Below are 25054 nucleotides of genomic sequence, written 5' to 3' on the forward strand. Positions count from 1 at the left end.
ACACAAACTAACACCACTGTTATCACCATTAGACATATATTATTTTATTATGTTGAATCGAATGGCAAACTGTGGGTGTCAGGGTTCACTGTGATATTGTGATACTGGGACACTTGGAATGGTTTTCATTTTTCCTTTAAACATTGCCCAATTATACATTTCATATCTGACATCTATATGTCGTCTACCTCTGAAATATGAGGGATCAAAAGTGTTGGAGAAAAAACTCTTAGCTTAGTTCACCTCTGTGTGTTTCAGGAGGTTGTAACTCTGAAAGAATTCACAGCACGAAGGTAAAACTGGAAAAGTTACTGTACTTCTTCTTCTTCCCTACTTCAGGGATGACAGTGAGTTGATAAAGTTGAATAATAATCAAGAATTATCTTTTTAAAGGAAGACTATTTTAAACATCAGTGGGAAATGATTTCAACATTGCAGTAGGGTAAATTTAATGTGAACTTTGAAGGCGACGTCGATGTCAAAATCAAACTTTACTAACTTAATATTGTTTTTACCCCAATAATCTCACTAGACTACAGTTTTCACTCCAGGTACTACACAAGTATTACCATTTATTGTTATTAGGTTAGTAGTTTAGTAGGTTACCTACTGTTACTAAATGGTTTTATCTTTTTAGTACTTTTATTAAAAAAGAAATGATTGTTGTTACTTCTTTTGGTAATATCAAGCTATTTACTTAATTAGTGTTTCACATTGTTAATAGACTATTACAGTTTTATTATTAAAGCCAGACCAATTTTTAAGACTGACACTGAAACTTGGTAATTTAAAAATCAAATATATCAGCTGATATATATTTATTTTCTCCTGAAACATTTGTAACCTGCAGTTTAAAAATAATCGTTTCATTGTCGCTCACACTCGCCCCGAGTCTACTCGGATTAGCTGCTTGTTGCATTTGTGGCTCCAAACAGGGGAAGTTGCAGAGTGCCCTCTGGTGGACAAACTATGCAACACTGGCTGAAGGGTTTTTCTCTTGTTTCTTGTTTACTTTTTACATTTCTATATATCAGCCAATATAAATGCAGTTATATCAGCAAGTACTTCATATGAGCCCCACTGACATACCAGGTTTTACCTAGCTGTAATAAAAAGTGTTACCAATATTGCTACAATAACAAAATATTAGATTGGTGCCTTCGTGTGCACCTTTATTGTCTTCAGTGAAAATGTTACAACTCAAAGTCTTCAGGACGCTAAAAGCGAGCTTGGATGACTCACCGTGTTGTACATGGAATAGGCTGTGAGGACATGGAAGAGTGCCTGCTGCCTGAAAGCACAAACAAACCACAGTTCATACAAAAACTTTAATAAACACACTTCAGTGGCGTCTTTGGCTTCAAGTTAAGATGGATGCATGTGGCCTGGAGCTGCACACCAGCCTTGATGCTGAGTTGTGTCGCTGCAAAGCCTGAATGCACTTCCAAATATCAGAAAAGCAGTGTGAAAAGGCAAAACGGCGTTAACGGGTACAGGTCTTTCCTCAGAGTCACGCAACAAAGCGGAAGGCAGAGCAGAAAGGGGACGTGAGATCTCTCACTTCCACACTGGAGAAGCCGCCTTCTCCTCGCAGAGAGTGAAAATGCATGCATATCTGCAGATGATTACTGACTCCCGTTGTGTTTGTGCTCTTGTTACTTTTACTGAGATTACGTGTCAAATAGCGAGAGCTGTCATTGTTCTTGGGCTTTGTGACAGTGAAGTGAAGGCTCGTTGTATCTTCCCCCATGCAGGCACATTTATGTACAAGGTTATGTAAATTGAATTACTCAGGAACTGAAAGGCTCCTTAAAAGGCACACAGGAAACTTTTAAGCTCAAAAATGCAAAGCTGCTTTAAATAAGCAACACAACCAACATTGCTGCAGCTGTGTGCAATGAACTTGCAGATGGTTGCTTGGATGTAGTAAAATGTGAAAGTACCCACTTGACATCATAGCGATGCATGAACATGATGTGGTCCCTGTAGGTTCGGTTCACATCCAGGTCGATCTGCCGGATGTCGGGGGATATTCCTCTGGCTCTGGCCTTCAGTTTCTGAAAACAGCCACAAAACAAAGAATGAATTCAAGCAGAAGTGCCATTTAGTACTAAATAGCAGGCATCTGTGTCCACAGAGTTTGTGGGTCCACCTTGCTGATCGAGCTTTCGAAGCCTCAGCTGATAACTTGGCACCCAACCCTCACTTCTGGCTTTAAAAAATAATAAACACTAGCGCTGAGGCTTCAAAATGCACAGTAGGGTCATATTATGATATCACTGCTATAGAAACGTCTTGCAAGAAAACTGTGCCAGCTGAAGGTGAAAAAACTCACTTGTTTCCCCACTTGAGGTGACCCCCCCCCCCCCCAAAACCCAAACAAACAAACAAACAAACAAACAAACAAACAAACAAACAAACAAACAAAATGGTCAAGTAGAACCAGACTACAACAGAGGAGAAGCTAGCAGCAGGTAATGTGTGACCTAAAGGAAAACAAGCATCTCAGAGCGTGGCTGGATCACTCCATAGTTGCACTCTGTGTTACAGGAAGAGCAAATAGTGGATGGAAATTAATGCTAAGATTACAGGGTGATGAAGGAGGGCTCTACGCAGCTGGTTAAAAGAGAACAGATAAAACATCCCATGTACTAAATATTTTTCACTTTTTTTACACGACAATATTGTTTCAGGGTGAAGCAGCAGACTTAGGTGTGAGCGATGGATGAGAGCGAGGCTGCTGCCTTAGGCTACGTCCACACGTACCCGGGTATTTTTGAAAACGCAGATTTTTATATGCGTTTGCACCTTTCGTCCACACGTAAACGGCGTTTTCGGTCACTGAAAACGGAGATTTTTTTAAAAACTCCTGCCAGGGTGGATAATTTTGAAAACTCCCTTTTTGCGTTTATGTGTGGACGCAGCGTCAAAGGTGTGCCCATTTTTTGACGTCACACTGTGCGCCAGGTTATTGTTTCGGGGAATATTAATTTCTACAATGGCGGACTTAGACAAAATACCATTACTGTTAATTTTACTCTCTGCAGTGTTTAAATATATACATACAGTTACTGTCCCTCCACACATAGGACTCAGTTCTGCTTCTATGCGCCATCTTTGTTTACTCTTTCCCACCCAGGCTGACTTCTGATTGGCCAACATTTCTACACTGATAGGAATATAGCGCCACCTGCTGCTTTGGCATGTTCCTAGCAGCGTTTTCCTTCGTTTTTGGCTTTTACGTGTGGACAGGATTTTTTTTTTTTTTTTTAAAAACAAAACGAAAAATCTCCGTTTTCAAAAAAAAAAACCCGTGTACGTGTGGACGTAGCCTTATTTTCAATAATGCTCTTCTTCTAGAATAATTACCTGATTTAGATGTTATGCAACCCCAGGCTTTAGTGGAGTTTGGTTAATTGGTGTAGGTGTGAATGGTCTCTGTGCGTTTGACCTGCTACAGATTGGTGACCTGTCCTGTTCTAAAGCATGTTTTACCTTCACGATCTTGAATGAAATGATCTAAATTGGTAAAATGAATAAAACCTCTAAACTTAATCTTAAATATTTATTCTGTTGATTTTTTTGCATAGATTATTGCAACTTTCCTTGATATCATTTTTTCTTACTGACAGTATGTAATGCTAACTACAGACAACAAAGTTTGGGTAATAAATGTTTAAAAAAAACAAACCAAACACGACTAAATTACACCTCCTGAAATCTGATGGATTATTGTGGACAGAGCTGCCCTGCTCACAGGGGAGAAATCTTCTCTTTTTCACTTTATATTTTCCACATCATTTAGTGCATGTGGCCTAACTCATAATTAGACCACTTCCCAGCCAATGAAGGCAGTGATATATTGATCTTGCTAGCTAAACTTTCTAATGCGATCCAAACTTTATGCAGCAGTGGTGAAAAAAACCCCAAAAAGATCTTTACCGTGTGCCGGAGCAGGTCGTGCAGCTTTGCACAAACACGATTAAACTTCCAAAGCTGCTGCTTGGCCACAATAACTCTGAAGCTCAGTGAAATCAAATAAAGCCGAGGTGTTCGTCAGCTCGCTTATGAATCTTTATGAGGCTCACGTTTTGATGAACGCTGCAGACATTTTATAAACTTGAGCCTGAGAGACAGTGTTTAGCTGAGAGTTCCTAGAGTGATACCTCATAGAAGTCCTTCTTCTCCTCCTTTATTTTGGGTATATCGAGCAGCAGACACCACACCTCCCCTCGGAGCTGCAGGGGGATTCCCTTGTAGATCCTCCTGAGCAGCTGGAAGGAAACAAATAGCAGGAGGTCATCGTTAGCAACCTTCAAAAAGGAACTTTAACCTCAGACAATCACTCCACATTTAGGCCATCAGAAGGGCCGTGCAAGGTTTAGTCCAACAAAACATTAAATGTGAAGACAGGATGAATGTGGTGGTTCTTTCTTTTCCTCTGCATATTCAGCATAAGGCGATAAGCTCACAAAGCCTCATCTGTGACTTTAACAGGTGTCACCGTGCTCTTAGGATCATGGCCTCAATCTCTTGTGAAGCACTTCAGCTGCAGATCTCTGGTTAAAAATATTAGTCTAATAAAGTGTGAAGTCTTGTTCTGGGAGCCTTTCACATTCACTCTAATTTCTGGATTATTGAAACTCAGTTTTCATCTCCTCTGCCTTCACTTAGTCCAGAAGTCACTCTCATAGATCTCAGCAGTGAGGTTCAGGCTATAATGACAGCACTCATGTTCTGATTAGGAGGCATAATACTGTAAAATCCACAGCAGACTTACTGTGAGCTCGATTATATGTAACTGGTATGAACCACAAATCAGTTTGATGTCAAACTTGTTATAACAACAACAAAAAACAATTACAAGAACTGCTCTACCCACAATCCTAAAACTGAAACAGCGCCCCTGATTGGTGGAGATTGTGGTTACCATGGAAACCTTTAAGCACAAAGCTTTAGAAACATTGAGAGTGACAATCACAGCCAGGAACAAAGTGCTGTAGCATACTGACACACACCCCACAAAAACCTGTCAAATAAACTATTATCCAACACTGACAGCAAAAAGGATTCAGCTCAATGATTGTGCAAAGTCTTTGCAATGCATCATGGGACGAGTAGTTTCTTCACTGTTAAAACTAATAATGTAACGTTTGTATTTTTGACTTTTTGTGTTGTGTTTTTTTTTTTATCCAGTTAAAATCTTTTTATGGTCCTGACTCAGCCTGTAGCTGGTTTCAATGTTAGTTCATATCAGCATTTTCTAAAACATCAACAGAGTACATACAGAGGAAATTCACTTCCATTAAATTATGGTGATTTGAAGGATCTAATTAGCTTTTTTCTTTACTTTCATCTTAAGTTATTTTTAGTTTATTCAACTATACTGCAAAAATGTAACTATGGCAACACATTTTCTTTGTACTTTTATGTTGACAATGTTGTTTTAATCCTCGTTTTTAAAGGTCTAGTTTGTTTAATACCTAGTTTGTTTTTATTGATGTATTTCTTGTTTTTAGCTTTAGTAAAAAAAGCCTTTTAACGTCCGTGCTCTTAGCTAAGCTGGACTGTAAACACACACACACACACAAAACGTCAGCCAAGAAGAACGTCTGAAATGATCCATCCACAATTAATACTTTGCTGTGTGTGACTGGATTAAGTTTTAAAAGTCTGCTTAATTAAAAGCTTCAGAGGAAGAAGATGAGGGCTAAACTCTTTTTGGGCGCTATTAAAAAGACGAGAGCCTCGTTCAAAACGGGAGACGCCTGGACCCGGTACATGTGCTAGCCTGTGGCTGGGATGAGTAAAAGAGGTCATTAAACCACTGACACTCCACCAAATGAAATACACGACCAAACTGAGTAAAATTCCACATTTCTCTGACTTTGAATGTCATTGGGAACATTTTTAATAATCCAAATACACCAAACAAGGATATGTTCCGCATTATAACTTAAACAGGAAGTTGCACTGCATAAACTAGTGATTTAAACAAACACACGGACAGGAAACACCAAGTTGCATGGCCGTAGCTGCAGTCCACTGACATGTAACTGGGGCATCTGGCAGCTGCCAAAAATTACACAGAATACAGAAACCTTCCCTCATCTTGTCAAAGCTGTCAGACAAACACAAACAGTGCGTGCCTGAATGTACGCTGCACCCTCCCTGAGAGAAAGCAAAGGGCTTTGGAAGGTGAACCACGACCATCTGGCTGGATGCACACGGAGACTGCGGGCAGTGAGAAGTCTAGATAGAATAGACTGCTATGCATGCAGAACAGTCCAGAGTAATCCAGTGTCGACAAAGAGATGGGAAATCAGTCAGACTCCGGCTGAGGGAGATTAAGTCTTAAAAGGCAAACTGCTGGAACAGCAAAGCTAATCGCAGCAGTGAATTCTCCGTCTCCACCTATTAAAACCCAGCCAGCCGTGTGCGTGTGCACAGGTGACTGACAGCGGAGGCAAACGGAAAGGATGGTAGAGTGTTAGGAGGCAGCACTAAAAACATCCGAAGACTAATCGCAGCACCTCAGTGTTCGGTGCTTCCCAAAACGAGCCAATCCCCAGAGACGCAACTTTGAAGCGTGTTTCCTCTCGCACGCCCACACTGATGACTTGTGTCTATCCGCCATGTTGCAGTGAGGTTGTGTGTTTAACCTCTTCATATTTTTCTAATATTGTAGTTTTATCTTAATGTGACAAATCCATATTTGTGATTGGTCAGATGCTGACTTAGATGTTGATGCTGAGGGAAGGAACCCTGGACCCCGTCCCTCTCCTGAGGGCGGCTCTTCCGAAAATAAAAGCTGTGCTGGAAGCTGATTGGAACAAAAACATCAATAGTTAAACTTCTAGTGAGGGCTAAAACATTTAACTTGTTTTAGTCTACACAGATCTCAAATAATTAAAGCAAAGCATTCTGCAGAGTACAAAATATTGCAGCAAAAGTGTTTATTTACATTTTATTTCTGAATCTGAACCTGTTTTTGTTGCTTTACAAGAAACACAGACGCAGAGGGAGTCGGGCCGGATTTACATGTACGAGCTGAGAGTAAATCAGGAGCCATAAATCAGACCCCATCTGTAACCTCGCGTCACATGAGTGTGATGCACTGATGTGTGTGTGTCTGTGTGTGTGCAGCTGGTGTGTTTTCACATTTAAAGGTCTGAGTGGTGTGTGTGTGTAAGATCTGAGAATTAATGACATTTAGTTGGGTGTGTGTGAAGTGTCCAAAGCCTCCACTCCATCAGCCTCCTACCCACCACACTTGGGACTCGCTTGTTTCTAGTGCAACAGCCTTGTAATTAGGTTCTGATGAGCGAGTCAATGAGCGCATCTGTTACACTAATCATCCTCCGAGCACGAGTGTGTCTGTGTGCCTACATGTGTGTCAACATTTACATTGAAAGTGTGCTGTTCACGCTTTGGTTTGCGCTCATCTTCTGCACAGACAGAACTCGCTGTGTGCATGGATTTAAAATATGGAAGGAAAACATTGGGGGTGCTTAAAAATAAGACCTTAATTGGTATTAAAATGTCTTAAAATCCTCCCTTTAAAGTCTTAAAAATGACAAATCTCTCACATTGTAACCAGACTCTGAATCTGCACACTTTTACCTGCATTACATTTAGTTATGACTTATTTAGTTTTGGTTAATTTAAAGCTGGACTTGAGCCTCCTTACACTAAACAAGTTCTTCCAGCAGAGTTAAAAACATGCTGAAGTTGAGATAAATTAAGAACAAAATTCTATTTTTCTTTTTGCTACAACTACAAATAATGAGCTGCACATTATTGTGGCTTCAATTTATGGATCTGTGCTGGCAGTGTTTTTCCCTCTGAAGCTAAAGAGGTCATTGCTGCAGAGTACAGCCTGCAGCAGTGACGGCCTGTATCAAAAACTGGCGTTTCTTCTCCAAGTTGTTAAAAATGTGTCGTTTGACACGGACGCCTTAACCCAGCTGGTTATGATAACAGTAAAACAGGTCTCATCACAGAGTGACAGAGTTTGTATGAGATCAGCAGTTGGATTGGGATGGTGTGGGATCTGTTGTGGTGGAGAGCTGAGCATAACAGTGAAGCTGTCGATTTACTGGTCAGGCTACGTTTGCACCCGCACCTGTGGTCCCGAGCTCTGAGTAGTGACTGAAAGACTGAGATTGAAGGAATGGTTGGGCTCTTCCTTAGCTAGAGGGTGAGCAGCTCGGTTATTCGTGAGGGACTTGGAGTAGAGCTGCTTCCCCTCCACATTAAAAGGATTCAGTTTAGGTGGCTCAGGCATCTGAACAGGATGCCTCCTGGACGCGGCATTTCGTTGGAGAGGCATTTCGGGCATGTCATACCAGGAGGAGGCCTGGGGCAGAGTCAGGACTCGCTGAAAAGATTATCTCTCGCCTGTTTGGGAAAAACTTCTTGCCATCCCAGATGAGCAAGAGGTGGCTGACGTGAAGGAAGTCTGGGCTGCCTCCACAATCCAAGTCAAGATGAGCGGTAGGAAAATGATAACTATATGGTCTCAGCACACAAAAGAACACTTTTAAGTGCACTCAAGAGTAACTTCAAAATGTACAGGGTAAATGTTGTGAAGAGGCATACTGTAACTCTAACCGAGTTAAAGTATGTGTGTGAGAATGCATTGCTTGTGCTATGTACTGCACTACAGCAGCCTGGACAGCAGTGAGCTTTTCAAGACTTGTTGGCAATGATGGAAACTGAGAATGATTTTTACAACACATTTGCCAAACATTTTAACTTTTAATACTGCTTTAAAAGTTGTAATATGAGGCGGGCTCCATTTTAAGGGAAGGGATAGTTCAGTAGGTAGAGTGGTCGCCCCGTGATCAGAAGGTCGGGGGTTCGAATCCACTCAACGGCTACCCTAAGGTACCCCTGAGCAAGGTGCCGTCCCTACACACTGCTCCACGGGCGCCTGCTTAGTGGCTGCCCACTGCTTCTCTGAGTGAATGGGTCAAATGCAGAGAAAAACAAGTAATTTCCCCACGGGGATCAATAAAGTATACATTATTATTATTATTTTAAAGTGCAATCAAAATCAAGTTGGCAGTTTGAAATATACCAAATTTAATTAGCATGGATCCACCTCAGAGGCTGTTTGCCTTCCTGAGTTTTCGGGTCATAAGCTGCTACTTTTTCCCCACACTGTGAACACTGCGGCTTATACTGATGTGCGGCTAATGCTAATGCATATTTTTTTTCATGCAGCCAAAAACATTTTGCCTGGTAACAGTAGACCAATAAAATTGTTATGTAGTATATATACGGTATATATTTTTACCGGCTGTTAAGAGACGCTGTAATGTTGTTTGTGCACTGTTCCGTAAAAAACCACAAGCAACGTATGTGTGTTACTGATACGTACGTATACTTAAAGGTAAAATGGTAAATGGCCTGTATTTATATAGCGCTTTACTAGTCCCTAAGGACCCCAAAGTGGGGCGATCGTGGCTCAAGAGTTGGGAGTTCGCCTTGTAATCGGAAGGTTGCCGGTTCGAGCCCCGGCTTGGACAGTCTCGGTCGTTGTGTCCTTGGGCAAGACACTTCACCCGTTGCCTACTGGTGGTGGTCAGAGGGCCCGGTGGCGCCAGTGTCCGGCAGCCTCGCCTCTGTCAGTGCGCCCCAGGGTGGCTGTGGCTACAATGTAGCTTGCCATCACCAGTGTGTGAATGTGTGCGTGAATGGGTGGATGACTGGATATGTAAAGCGCTTTGGGGTCCTTAGGGACTAGTAAAAAGCGCTATATAAATACAGGCCATTTACCATTTACCATTTAAAGGTAGCCGTGTTACAGGCGCTGTTCCAGGAAAAAAAGCATTTGCAGTATGTATTTTTGTATGTTACCATATCGTTTATGTTACCTTGTTTATGTTACCTTACAGATTAAATTAAATGTTAAAAATCCTCACGTGTAGTATTTCTGTGTAAATATCTCATATTATGAGTGAAACGCATACGGCTTAAAATCCGGTGCGGCGGATTTTGTACAAAGTACAAAATTGATTTTCTTTCTAAAATTAGAGCATGCGGCTTTTAATCAGGTGCGCTCTGTAGTCCGGGAATTACAGTAATTGGCTTCACATTTAACACCGGCTCCTTGATGGAGCCTCTTTGTGTGGACCCACACCTGAGTGACTGCTGTTGGATATTAATAAAGTCTCCCAGCTGCCGAACGAAGCCATCATATTAGCTGTTTTACAATTCCTCATCATATTCCCAAACACAACCACAAACATCCTCAAGATTCCACTTCCACCACAGCTTTTCTGAAGAACACCACTTCCTGTGGTGACCAAGCAGTTACTGTGAAGTACTGGACTGGGGCACAGCTATAGTCTTAGAAGCCAAGATTTCAGAACATTTGCTGCGGTATAATTACTATAATGCTAAACACGATAACCGTAAGGAGGATTGGTCTTGTGTGGCTGGTGGGGGTGGCTCAAGGGGAGCTTATGACTGTCTTACATCTGCTCTCATACTTTCAAACTGCGGGCTAAATGTTCTCACAGCAGTTGGCAAGTATGGAAATAAAATAAGAGGTATATTGAGCGTGACCCGTTTCCTCGCCGAGCTGACGGCACGCTGCTGACTGACAAAGGCAAAAGAAATATCCCTGAAGCTGAGATGAAGAAAGAAAGGGTGGAAGAGGGAAGCGGAGGAGGCGATGTTGAGTGATGTGATGGATCGAGCTAAATGTTCTCTCTGCGTCCTTGGCTGTAACTCGACTTGAAAATGGCTTTGAAATAAAAGGGAGGCAAAACCAAAAAAGAAGCAGAAGGAGAGTAAAAAAAAGGAGCCTAAGAGCGCTCTTAGGCTACGTTCACACTGCAGGCGAAAGCGCATCAAATCCGATTTTTTTGACCCTATGCGACCCATATCCGATCATGCTATGACAGTGTGAACGGCGCAAATCCGATATTTTCAAATCCGATCTGGGTCACTTTCGTATGTGGTACTGAATCCGATACATATCCGATGTTTTAGAAAGCGACTGCTGTTTGAACGGTCAAGTCGCATTAAATCCGCCTTTTACGTCACCGACACAAGACTGAAGCCAATTATCAGCGCCCGAGAAGACATCGCGAACGCTTCCTAGCCATCCAGTGTAGATGTCAGTGAAACTGTTGGGAAGACAACGTAAACATTTTATTTGTACTGTATAATCTGCAGATTCTGACAGAAATCTGCAGCTATCCTTTGAAGCACCGCTCCTCTAAAACAGCAATAAGGATCATTATTAGGTTATTTACATTATTATGTAAATAACAAAATAACTTAAAGCAAAAATTGGGAAACGTAAAGTCCGAAGTCTTTATATTAACGGCCATCAGTCAAACAATACTGTTTGTTCTTGGTCTAAACAGAGCGCGTTGTGTGTGACATCTTCTTTTGCGCATGCGGGCCGCTTTGAGCGTTCACACTAGAGCGCGTTTGCTGTCGCATTTTATTTGTAGTGTGAACGAGGAGACAAAAAAATCGGATTTGATCAAAAAATCGGAATTGAGCATTAAGACCTGCAGTGTGAACGTAGCCTTAGTGCCAGCAGTGAGTGCATTTCAAAGGACCAACACACCTCAGTAATCCCTGCTGAATTCATGCATACAAATGAAGCACTGCGGGGAACACCACAAAACAACCTGGACCTTAGAAGGCACCAATGAAGACAGCCATAGCTGATACCTGCCCCCCTCCAGCTGTCCTCCAGAGACATTCAGCTCCTCTGTATCAGCCGGACTGCAGCAGAGGGCAGAAGTGGACTTACATTAGCTCGGGAAGATAAATGCTGGAATGCGGCTCAGATATTTAAGGGTGGATTTGATGTGTGTTACTTTATCATTCGTGGTCATTTTGAAGCTGCACAGAAGACTGTTTTTATATTTAAAGATGAAATGACCGAGTGCAGTAAAGCAGCCTGTTGGTTTCTAATGTGGAAAACTCTGGACCTTGCTGTATTAAAGAGGACATAGTATGTTTACTTTTATTTTCTACAAATATACAGTTACAATGGTGAATGTTTATGTTAAATAAAGCAATTTTTTCATTCTGATCAGAAAACTCACAAAAACCTTTTACACCGACCATAAATTATCTAAAAAGAACGCAGATTTTCAGAAGGAGGTTTTACTGAATTCCTCTCACCATATGTTGGCCAAAAAGTTCTCTTAGAAATATTAAAAGAACAAACCTGACTTTTATCAGAACGGGGCTCAAGATCTTTCTGGGAAAGTCCAGACCCTAAACAGTCTAACACATGGACGCAGCCACTCTCCTTGGCTTCAGACGTCTGTAGTGCAACACAAAGACAAATTCCCAGTGCACAAACCTGTGAATGCTCCTCATCTACTCAGAGAAGTTTGGACTCTTCAACTGTAAACCCCTGAAACTACTCGGTCACAGCCAACAATGAAGTTCAGGTCAGTTTGAAACCAAAGCTGATGCTTGCCCTTTGGACAAGTCGAAGACGAAATCGCAAAGTAAGAGTTTAGAAGGAGACGTCTTTGGAAGGGTCTAAAAACAGCTGCACTGGAAGCCATCTGAACTAGCGAATAAGAGCACAACTCGCCCCAAAGGGCTTTATTAACAATACGGTGAAATCAGCCTGCATTTATAACAACATGGTGATTATCTGACCTTTGACCTATGACCTTGAAGAATTACATACTAAAATGCTGTATTTTACAATCTTTAATCATATCATTGGAGCAGATCTGGCTGAAAACTCTGGCTTCTACAGGCTGTAAAAACTTGAGATTTCTAGTTTTTCCACGTCTGGTCTGACTTTGAACTTGATGTCGACCCGATTTTCACCATAATTAAATCAGCCTGAGCTGTTCTTGCTACCATGACACAAATTTGAACAAGATATCTTGAAAACTGACTAGACTGCCAACAAACAGACAGACAAACAAACAGACCCTATTACATACTCCCGCCCTGTTTAAATGCTGCTTAACTGTGCAGTCCCTCACATTAAGTGTTTTATTCTTCTCAAGAACATTTGGGGATCCATTAAAATGTAAAATGGTCAGACGAACAATAGTGATGACTGATCGTCTACTAGACGAGCCGTACGCGTCCCTAGTTTTGATGTGCAGAAGAAGATGAGTTTAACCAACAGACAATTTAAATCAGGATTTCATTTTATTTATTTACTCATTCATATTTTTTTAAATGCCAGAACTTTTTGATCATGTCACGTATGACTGATTTAACTTTGCAGGTTTTAAATCCAGCCTCAGATGCTTCAATAGAAGCCTTCAGCCCATCGACTGCAGCTCAGTGTTTGTGCAGCTGTAGCAGAGGGCGAGTGCCTGCCAATCATCTCTTGCGACACCGTCTAGCGGCTGGCGAATCGATGGCCCCCGCGGACACGCACTACTATTAAAGCAGCTATTAATAGCAAAGTAACAATCTCAGAAGCCACATTGTGCTCATGTTCTACACGTGTCAGGCTAGAACTGCATCAATTAAGGCCAATTTATGGTCTTTGCATCTGTGTTCAGGACAGCTGTGGACAGCAGGGTGCCACACGCTCCTGCTCATAATGAAATCAGTGCTGTCAAAAGGAGAATCACCTTCTCACTGTTCTTGTATTTATCCCAGTTCTTCAGCATCTTCAGCCATTTGGTGGTCCTCTCCACCTCCGTGTGTTTTTGCTGCAGAAACAAGAATGAAAACATTAATAAGTTTCCCCTGCAGCTGCACTCGGGTCCACTGGGAACCACAGTGAGAAGAGAACAACATGCAGGTCATTATTTTGTATGTTCAAAGGCGTTTGGAGCTGTTCAGATGCTCTAATTAAAGCCTTCTGCAGATGCTGGTTTGTCTTGTTCGACTTTTGCACATTTCATGAACACAAGCATTCGTGAAAGAACCAGTTTTTACATCAAAACAAAGCATATTTATCATTTAAAATCAGAATTTCAGTAAGTTTTGTTCTCACAGCTTTGGGATTAGAAATTGGGCTTTTACTATACCAAATAAGTCACTTGTTTAAGTGTTTTATTCATTTCATTTTGATAAATTTGTTTTTCTTCAGTATGGCATTTTGAAATTAAAAACTACATTTTTCCCTGTAGTTGCATAGAAAACTGCGTTCTATTTGACTGTACGTCCAACACCTCAGAGTATCCTTATGTAACAAAGAACATGAGGATACTCTGAGGTGTTGGACGTGACTAGAAAGAGTTTCTATTTTTAGGCAAACACTAAAGGAACAAATATACAGTATATACGATATACTGAAACAGCTGACAGGGACTACATGTTAACTGCGTCTGGTGTGAGCAGAGGAACTGATTTTAAAGAATAAAAAACCCAAGGCTGGTACACTCCTTTGTTTTCTTGAACAACACTGAGGACGAAGGATGAAGATTATTGCTCTGGTTTAGTGGTGTGCTGAGTGGGAATTTTTCAGAGACTGAGGAATCTGTTTGGAAGCTGGCTTTGTTTTAATTGTTGGTAAAATTATGGATGGAGTTTCCTTCCCCTTGAACCTGCAGACAGGTGACATGCTAAAGTAAAAAGCTGAGCATGTGGCCCCTGTAGTGAGGGGCTCTGATTTTTTCTTGCCATGGATCCTCTCATCTCAGCCTATTAACATTTCCAGGTTTTTAATTAATAAAGTTCTACCAAAGCTGCTGGCATTGTTAGAAGAAAAGGTGCCCAATGGCATTACCAACACAGTTTTTATCTCTCCAAACTCGTCATTTTGTTGTACTTCATGCCAAACCAAATCTTCTCCAGTGGGATGTAAACCAGAGTCTACTGGCAGTCAAACCAAAAAGTTCCCTCCAAATTTCCCTCCTAACGCAGACTGTACGTTTCTAAATTCGGCATATTCCTGGAAATTAATTTACTCCTCATTTAAATGTTAGGAAAAAATCTAATATCTAAAAGGCAGAAAAATTGAGTCTAGTCTAATGGCAATACAAACAATGTGTGTTTAGGAGCTGTATGAAACCACTGATCACGATCTTGGGATTTGAAACTATGGTTAAATGGTTAACTCTGGTTAAATGAATGATGCTGACGGGCAGCTGTAGGTCTTGCAGGCTTGCGTCCACACGCCTGTGCAGAACGCATTTACGCATCGTTCTGCCCAAGCGCTTTTACAGCAGTTCGCTCTGACGCAGCAGATGAATGCATGAACCATGCAGCTTGCATTCTGCCTCACTTGTTAACCGGGAGAGGAAGGCCCGGCCGTCTGCCGGGGTCACATCCAAACATCTTTGAACCAACAGGTAACTGCTCATCTGCACTAAGATACAAATAATACGTCGAGTCACTGCGCTAATCTGGGACTCTTGTCTCTTGGGTATCTGCAGGTAGCATTTCATGAATTACACAACACTGTTTGTAATCTCTGAGCAGGGGTGTGAAACAAGGCCCAGGGACCCATGTCAACCAGATGAACACCAACTGGGAGATTCTGGTTGATCAAGCAGCTTTCTCTACACCCAACACCAACTGAGGGAATATCTTTTGGGAGAATAATGTTCATCCGTCAGATCGAATTCAACAGACTTTGAGATCATTGCCAAGGTGGCCCGGCACCTTACTAACCCATGTGTAGGTTTCCCATTTTTATTAGGATCGACCCAGATCTTTCTTTTTTTTTTTTAACCTCTGGGCCAGTCACGCAACACTAAGCAAGAACTACAACAAAGGGTTTCCTGTGTCCCGTGCTTCAATCTCAAACCAAACCGGTCTATCTTATTATATTCTCAGGGTTTTAATGCAGGGGAAGTGAAAGCAGGAACATGAAATGTAATTTTCTGATTTGCGTAGCTGAGAAATAGCTCTTTTTTTATTATAAAAATGCCCCAAAGCTGCACAGATGGATTTGTTTAAAAACAACGAGAAGCAACACCTCTCACCTTTTCCTCCACCGAGTCGTAGGATGGAAGTTCAGTCTCACTAAAGAAAGGAGAGGAAAGCAGAAGAAATTAGTAAGGAAAACAGCTGGAGGAATGAGATCTTAAGCCTCTTAACCTCCAAGTCTTTAGTTATGAATCATAGTTGATATATTTTCCTTCCAGAAAATACTTTCTTTTAAAGAGTTCATCTCACTCCCTGACTGTTATCAGTAGGAGGGAACATCACATATGTCAGTGGTCACACAAACAGGAAATAACAGATTGGACATTCCTTAATCTTGTGTCTGTTTATCAGAAGTTAGTCACTGGAGAATAATCTGGTTTCAGCTCCTGTTGAAACCACTCTTACCATGCCTCGACCCCTTGGTCACTTCTGCTCAGAGTCTGGTTTCGAATTATGCAGGAGCTTCCAGTTCAGCCGTATATCTGCTTTACTTTGTGAGGAAAGGATGACACCTCGCCCATCGTTGCCTCAATTTGGTTTACATTGTAAGGTAATGACCCGACAATAATACAGAAAAATCCCCAACAATCACACAATCCCCTATGAGCGTGCAGTTGGCGACAGTTGGAAGGAAAAAAATGCATGAACCAATATCTACTAAAACCTTTACTTTTAAACCAGCATTAACCCAGTATTAACCAGGACAACTATTTATCATTTCTACATGTACAGACTAATAGCCCTGTATGGTGGCTTCCATTCTAACCACGTCTTTTAGAGATCTAACCAATGCAGAACAGTTAGTGGCTGAAAATGTTACAGCTAGCACTGTTAAAGACAAGCTACATAAGATTAAACCTAATGCTATGCTTCTCTAGCTAGTTTACCAGATGCAATTTCCTTGCTGTCTGGACCAGTCGCCAACTATTTTGGTTCTTTCATCAAATATTATCTGACCTTTGAAATCATTTAAAAAAATCCACCACATTTGCTGTATTGTTTATAGGAAAGGCAGTCCACTAAATCACGACCCATAGGTTGTGTAAACAGTTCATTACAGCCCATAGTAACATTTCATCATGACACGGTTCATAGTAGTTATGAACAGAGCAAACGATGAGGTGAGATGAGAAGTCTGACAGGCCAAGGTATGGATATATATATGGATATGGGGCGACCGTGGCTCAGGGGGTTGGGAAGCGTATCTGTAACCGGAAGGTCGCCGGTTCGATCCCCGGGCTCTCTGTCCTGGTCGTTGTGTCCTTGGGCAAGACACTTTACCCTACTTGCCTACTGGTGTTGGCCAGAGGGGCCGATGGCGCGATATGGCAGCCTCGCTTCTGTCAGTCTGCCCCAGGGCAGCTGTGGCTACAACCGTAGCTTGCCTCCACCAGTGTGTGAATGTGAGAGTGAATGAATAGTGGCATTGTAAAGTGCTTTGGGTGCCTTGAAAAGCGCTATATCAATCCAAACCATTATTATATGCTGACAAATCACAGACTTAAACAGTCTGCTGTTTGCTTCCTGCTTTAATGCGATAGTTGGCTTATTTTTTTATTAAACCATGACTACATAACATCTACACATACAGTTCGTGCTTCAGATTGACTCTGAACATGACACCAGCATTTATACTTTACTGAAGTAACCCAACTTTTGGAAAAAGAGCCTTGGGAGATCTAGTCTTGTTCTGGTGGTTCTGCCCACACAGATTCTATAACCTTAAAACTACTCAGAGGTCACGCTGTTTTCTCCAGCGCCAACTGTCTGCCCAATTCAAAACACTTCATTTTCGTTTTCTCCTGCCCAGTCAGTGACCTTGACCTTAGCATACTCCTGTCCCGGTTTTAACCAATCGTATAACCCCGAAGTTTCTTTACTCCAGCACCCTCCTCCTCCTCCTATCTCTCGTTGGATCGTACCACTCTATCCTCACACTGATGCTCTGTGATTGTGGCCAACCAAGCTGTTTCCTGCCTGCATGTGCCAGCCTATATATAAAACACTCTAGCACAGTGGTGTTTAAGAGCCTCACAGCCTCTGACCAGCCCGGCTCAAGCCACAGACACACTCATCTCTCAGCAACACCCGTCTGGACAGCTGCTGCTCGCTTTCTTTCTCCCTTCAGCGTGGTAGACTGGGCTTTGAAGTTTACTAATGTAGTTATTAGGCCTGATTATAGGCTGTATGTGTGCAAGAGCTTACTGGACGAAGCCAAAGCGGTCGACAACTTTGTACAGACGGAAGTTACTGTCCTCCCAGGGGTCCACGGGGGCGTCTTTTCCCTGGAACAAAGAAGAGAGAAAGGGGGAAAAATTCAGATTGGTGAATTTCTAAATTGGCCATCAAAAATCAAGATGACCTTTGACCTTCTGAGGATGCCCCGTTTCTGAGGATTTTGTGATTCTTTATAGAAAAAACAATAAAGCAGTTAATCTGCAAAGTAACTGGTATCCTAATTTGTTTGACTGATGCCTGCTGTTCAGTGAAATAAACTGAACACTGGCTTCTGATGGAGCTCCAAATTACATGCCACCCACGTTCTTCAGGGGGAGAGGATAGTGTTTTGATTGGCTGCTAGATTACATGTGGGGGCTTCGACTCTGGCGCCCTTGAGAAAGTGCGTCGGTGTGAGTGTGTGTTTGTGTGTGACCAGCGATTAACAGGTGTGAAATGAACAGCCAGACGTCCACCTGCGTCACCATCTGACTCGAGGCGTCCTAAAAACCACTCGACCGTCAGTGAAATAGGAAACCCAGAGGCAGAGTGTGTGAGGAAGTGTTATAAAGAGAATATCAGAGAGACAATGTGTGAGAAAAATGAGTGATGGAAGCACAAAAAGGTCAGAAAATAAAGGTACAAATGTCCGAAATGTTGGATATTTTGTTGATTTGAGGCGGGATGAAGCGGCCTTTGTTGATCTGCACACAAGCTTCCTTCTTCCGAACCATCTCTTTGAAACTGTTAAAGCTGTTTTACATTCACAGTGAGATAAAGGATTGGCTCAGCCAAATACATCATTCATCTCAGCTTAGCAAATCTTAGCAATGACCTCAAATCCAGGAGAACTACGACCATAAATACTAAACAGTACGCTAGTCCCCACTGATGCTGAGAAAACTTTCTTCCAAGTTTGCTTCAACTTCATGTATGTATGAAGGACCAACGTTTTTTTCTGATTTCACTACATACATTCTAGTTCTGATCTGGCTTTTACTCAATTTTATCACAAAATCTGAATCATGCACACCGATCAGGGATAACATTATGACCACGACCTAATATTAACCCATCGAGGCATGGACTCTCCAAAGACCCCTGAAGGTGTGGCGTGGAATCTGACAGCACATCCCACAGATGCTCGACTGGATTGAGAACTGGGCAGTCTGGAGGCAAAGTCAAAACCATTCCTGCTGAAAGAGGCCATCAGGGAGTACCGGTCCATGAAACGGTGTAAATGCTCTGCAAAAGTGCTCAGGTTGGTGGTATGTGTCAAAGTAACATCCACATGGTGGGAAACCTGCTTCTAACAGCAACTTTGAGGACTAAGTTTAGTTCCTTACAAATATATCCCACCCACTAACAGGTGCCTCGATGAAGGGGTACTCAGTGATAGTCACTTCACCTGTCACTGATCAAAATGTTAAGACCAATAAACCAAGAAGGATTAAAGGAGGAGGAGCTAAAACAGCTTGCTTTGGACAATGGCTGAGCTGAGGAAAAGAATCTCCAGCATAAGATAAACAAGGATTATTTTGGACTTTGAATCATGCAAAGCTTCTCTACTAGAGTCCAACAAGAAAGGAGTGCTTTTATGGGAAATATCTACGATACAAACTTAAACACCTGACTTTTGTCAGACATTTCAGCCTAAAGTGATTTTCTTTTGAAGAGCTGAGTGTAGTAGAGCTCTTTCTGTGCCTCTGTGCTGTTCAGCAAGCAAGCGCCCAGCAATGTGAAAGACAAAAAAAGTAATAAACATTATGTTTGCTTCCAACTTCATTTTATTGAGTCTACATGTTAAATATGTTTGTTGCTAAAAAGCTAGAGGCCAAAACTTATTTCAGAACGGGAGTATGGAAAACAATTTTTTGAGCTGTCAGCTGCTCAAACGACAGGAAAACAGGAATCAGAAAAGTTGGTTTATTATTTTAACCAAATTGACCTAGAGTACGCTTGGGGAGTGTGATCGTGTGTACAGCGTCTCTTTATGTCTGTCTCCACGTTGGTTGAGTGTGGAGTAAGTGCATATGAGAGCATGAGGGTGGGAATGGATGTTTGTATATGTGTGTGCCTGTATTTCTGTGTCTATATGTCAGTCTATATGTCTCTGGGGACACCTCAGGCCCTCCAAGGTTTGGAGGCCTATCTCCCCCTACCACCACTTCCCCTGCCAGTGGCGGACCCCCTCAGACATCGGTGCGTTGGTGGTTCTTTGTGTCCGGGGATGGGCGTCCAGGTACACACCGGCTCACTCCTTGGCGGCCGCTTATCGGGGCCTGGAGCTCGCTCGGGCCACTTCGGAGGTGGGGTGCCCCCGGCCTCTCGGCCTGGGGCTCGGTCACTCAGGCACGGCTGGCTGCCGGCAGAGCTCATGGGCGCTTCACTGCAACTCCCCCTGGCTTCTGCTCCGCGGCTGCTGAGTGAGCCCTCATCTGGGACTCTCCTCAGCTCTTTCTGGGACAGTGGCGCGGCTGCCCCTCTGTTGGTCTTCCTTGGTCTCTTGTGTTCTGAGGGCCTCTGGATGTCTGGAGTTTTGATCTCCTCCATACCTGCTTCATGCCCTGGAGGACGGGGCTGTGGCCCCCCCACACCCTCTAGCAGATCATTACATGAAGGAACCTTTTAAAAAACAAAAAACAAGCGCGTCCATGCTCACAGGTGTACACACGGGTGATCACACCCACAAACTACACCCTTTTTGGCTCCTACCTCAAAGCACACTGTGTTCTGTTGATCTTATGTGCTGCACAATAATGTTTAATATTTAGTATTTACTGTCATATTCCCATATATCATTGTGATGCTGTTTATTCTATTACTCTTGTTCTCTTCTGCTTGTTTTCTTTTTTCTTTCTCAGCAGGTGATCCAGGTGATTGATATATGCATTTTTTTTTAATTTTTTTCCCTGCTCATTCTGTTGGTTTTTGTCTTTTGCCCTTCTCCCCCGTCCCTCTTCTCAGCTGTTTCTCTTTCCCTCTTTCTTTCTCCCCCTTCTTTCCCCCAGTCAAGTCTGTCCTGTATTCAGTAAGTGAAAATAAAATAAACAATAAAAGGTGAATCAAATAGACCATTACAGCAAGGCTGGGATGGTCAATTTGGTAAAGTAAATCCGTTGGGCATCTTTCTTTGCCTTTAGACAACAATTCTGATGGCAAAAGAGCCAAACGGGACAGGCAAAAAATAAATAAATAAAAAATAAAAAAAATAAAACCAAATTGACCTTTTGGCTCTATAAAATATTTTCAATAAAATGCAATAATATATATATATATATATATATATATATATATATATATATATATTAGGGGTGCAACGATACAAAATTCACGGTTCGATATTTTTTCGATACAAAAAAATGTTCATGCCTTTTTAATTTGTCATTTATTAAATTTATAAATATATATTTTAACTCAAAGGTGTAGTTTTTAAATTTAATGTTGCTGAAACAACAAAAGAATAAAAAAAGATATAGAAATCTATCTGATCAAGGAATCACTCATCTTTGGAAAAGAGTTTATTACAGAGAAATGGCTCTTTCCAAAATAAAAGCTATACTATACGCTTCTTCTGGGCTATATTCTCAGCAGCATATTAAACATATCAGGTCCCCATAAGAAGAATCACGTGCTAACGGCTGTCTAAATGACTCGGGTAAAGTTTGTAGCATGCGTGCTTGTTGTTTTTGTCTTTGCACTAGGATGATGTCGGCGTAAATGTGCAGTCATATTCGTTGTGTTCCCACTAGTGCTGTCAGCGTTAATCTCGTTAAAACGTTAACGCCAAATCTCCGGACGGCGCCAACACGTTAACAAGCTAACTGCGCTAATGCACTAGTTCCCACCAATTGAGCATTGCGTGGCACATCCGACATACTGTTTTACTTTTGTCTATGACGCGCTTACCATCAGGGTCATACGTCACATGAAAACCAAGATAGTTCCAAACGCCAGATCTGAATGAGGGTGAGAGAGGTTCAATTTCGGGTAGTTGAGGCAGTTGCCATGTTGCAACAAGCTTAGCTTCTGTCTTGCTAACTTGTGCTGCGCTCAGTGGATCTGCACTCGACAGTGCAGCCTAGGCGGAGTAGTCGAACGCAGATCCACTGAGCGCTCAACACAGACAGCATGGTCAGAAGAAAAGTTGATAAAATAAATAAAAAATTTTTTATATTGTTCGATACATATGCGTACCGAACCGAAAGCACTGTATCCAACGGTTCAATATCGATACGAGTATTATTGCACCCCTAATGTATATATATATATATATATATATATATATATATAGCGAGAGAGTTATGAATAAAGCATTTTTCTGCTGCAAAATAAGAACCATTTCACCGTCAGCTTACACTTCTGCTGCCTGTATGCAAATTACAGTACATGTACCGCTGCTGTTTGTCAGTACAACAGTCTACGTTTACTGACTAAGCTTCTGATTGTAACAGAACTCTATTATAGATCTCTATTGTCATGCCCCTCTCTCTTACGTCTCTGGTGCTAAAGCCTGTTGGAGGTTGCCAAATGCTTTGCGAAGCCCTGAGAAGGCTGTGAGTGGTTAACAGGTCGGCCTGACATCCAGATGTCGAGGTGAAATATTTCAAAAATCGTCTCCTCCCTCTGCTCCCACCCAGTTTTTGCACCGCTCCCTCAGCACAAACAGAAACTCACCCTTGAAATAGATAAGTCAAACATTGAGGAGCGCCTCAGGGGAATCAGAAGATCTCTGTGTGTCGTTCTCCCCCCTCGCTCTGTGAGTATCCACAGAGTCGCAAACTCTACATCATCATCATTTCTGTGTCAGTTTCAGGGTGAAATTAAATCAGGTTCGTAATTTCACCTCTGACCGTTCAGCTGCCTGCCTGTTCTGAGACACCTTCGCCGTCTCATTTATATCTCCTTGTGAGAACTTGACTTACTTTCTCAAACTGTTTGAATAAAATTCATGCTCCAGAGAACACAACTGTTAAATTTAAAAAAAAAGGAAATATTGAGATTTTTTCTGTCATATAAACCTATATATTTACGGGAAAAATAAATACATTTTAAGACATTTTATTAGCATTTGGCTGATTGGATTGTTGGGCACTGATTTCATAAATATCAAACCAGGGAAGGACTTTAACGCCAATTATCCATCCATCCACCCTCTCCCCAGTGTTCCCTGCAGCATCCTCCCAATGGGACATGCCCAAAACACCTCAGCTGGCTCTTCTCGAGACCAATCCAGCTCCAAGTCCCTTCCAAATCCGACCCCCTCGCCCACAATCTTGTTCTTGGCTAACACCCAAAATTATTAGTGAAGCTTGAGGGTCACACAGATTTTTCTTGAACAAAACTGAAATGTGGTGAGTGAAGAAAACTTATGAGAGACCTGGGGAAAAAAACCGAGTTATGCAGCCACCCAACATAAAAAATAGGCTCCATCCTTCTGCAATCAGCAGCAGCAGTCAGGCCTGAGCAGATGTGTCATTTGGAAACAAAATCAGTCATTTCTGCACATTCCACAAAGACAAAAGTCATATTTAATAACCACAAATTTACACCAGGTGACGTGAGACGACAAGTGTTTGTGGCCAGCGTGATAACAGACTCTATTAAACTCCTCCCATCCCCAACAGTGACAATGACACTGATTTAGCTCCGATTGTGCCTCATTCTGCCACACACACACACACACACACACACACGCACACACGCGCGCACACACCTCCATCATCTCCGCTCTCCATGGTCTCTTCACTCTTAATGAGGCAGCCTTATTATGCAGCCTGCTGGACTAAATTAAAAAGGCTAATTTACAAACCGAGCATGGTGGGCTGGTCCAACTGATAGCGCCGTGCTTGGTAGCAGAGGTGTCACTCAGGACGGGAACGCGTACATACAGTCCAACCACAAGAGAACTGAGGATTTTGAGTAAAAGCAACATTTCTTCAGCGATATTTAACATACTTCATACTGATTCATAAAAGTCTGACATGTTTCTGGACATTGTTAGATAATATGCTGCAGCGCATGTTTTTTTTAAGTCTCTGTGAAAAAACAAGCAGCATGGGGACATATCGGAGCTTTCAGTGGGCTTTTTTATGAGGGGAAAGGACAGAGAACCCACTGACAGGTGACATGACTTAGGTGACGTACCTGTCAGAAGTGTTGGATATAACAGGCAGGAAGTGAACAGTCTGTTCCTTAACTTCATGTGTTGGAAGCTGAGGGTGACTGAGTGACTTTGACATAATTCAAATTGTGATGCTTGGGTTTAGACTCGACCCATGCAGCTCTAAACAAGCAAAGGCTGGTTTCATAAAGACATAACACTGTTAAAAAGCTTTCAGAAATCCCGCCTTCTTCATATTTTGTTAGAAAAATGGGAAATTGGTGCATTGATTTATTCAAATGTGTATAAACACCAGTGTTGGGTAAGTTACTTTAAAATAGTAACTTAGTTACATTACTAGTTACTTCTCTCAAAAGTAACTCAGTTACTTCAAGTTACTCGTTACTTTCAAAGTAACTAGTTACTAGGGAAAGTAACTTTGGTTTTACTCAGAATTCTCTTGTTAATGTGTTTCTTCCATAACGTTGCCAGTCTTCTAGCTTGCTTACTTGCCACAAGTGCACTGTGCCACCTACCAATAGAAAGGAAAAGATAATGTGCATATTTCCACGAGAGAAATCCCACGCCTGGACCGTCGTTGACTGCTGCCATGATTCTAGCCTACGTCACAGAGTCATGTGCGCCTTTTACATCCAACACAAAAACTGCAGTCGTGGTGCTTTCGATTGTACTCAGAACTCAGAAATTCTGCCTTCTGAATAGGAAGATGTAGGTAACACCAGACTGCAGATGAGCTGCATACATGGCTGGACTGGGACAGAAAATTGGCCCGGACATTTTGACTAGAGACCGGCCCACCATTATAGGAAAAATCTTAAAGCCTTTGAATGAAAATAAACACTGTTGTGACAGTGATGTACACTGTTTTGA

The 25054-nt window shown here is 42.0% G+C and overlaps 1 protein-coding gene across 2 annotated transcripts in view; it reads right to left on the reverse strand.

Annotated features, from left to right (window-relative positions):
- Positions 1 to 25054, reverse strand: part of usp6nl (USP6 N-terminal like) — a 103285-nt gene that overhangs the window by 9731 nt on the left and 68500 nt on the right. For both annotated transcript variants that reach the window (XM_085387129.1, XM_085387128.1), the window contains 6 exons: positions 18049 to 18128; positions 15900 to 15939; positions 13596 to 13676; positions 4167 to 4274; positions 1948 to 2057; positions 1243 to 1291 (listed from right to left, as the gene is read on the reverse strand). In XM_085387129.1, the coding sequence (XP_085243255.1) occupies positions 1243 to 1291; positions 1948 to 2057; positions 4167 to 4274; positions 13596 to 13676; positions 15900 to 15939; positions 18049 to 18128 (468 nt within the window). The remainder of the gene's footprint in view (positions 1 to 1242; positions 1292 to 1947; positions 2058 to 4166; positions 4275 to 13595; positions 13677 to 15899; positions 15940 to 18048; positions 18129 to 25054) is intronic.

Source organism: Rhamphochromis longiceps, linkage group LG17 (genome assembly GCF_057381845.1).
Source record: "Rhamphochromis longiceps isolate RC_006_pf linkage group LG17, R_longiceps_female_GT1.1, whole genome shotgun sequence".
Taxonomy (NCBI): Eukaryota; Metazoa; Chordata; class Actinopteri; order Cichliformes; family Cichlidae; genus Rhamphochromis; species Rhamphochromis longiceps.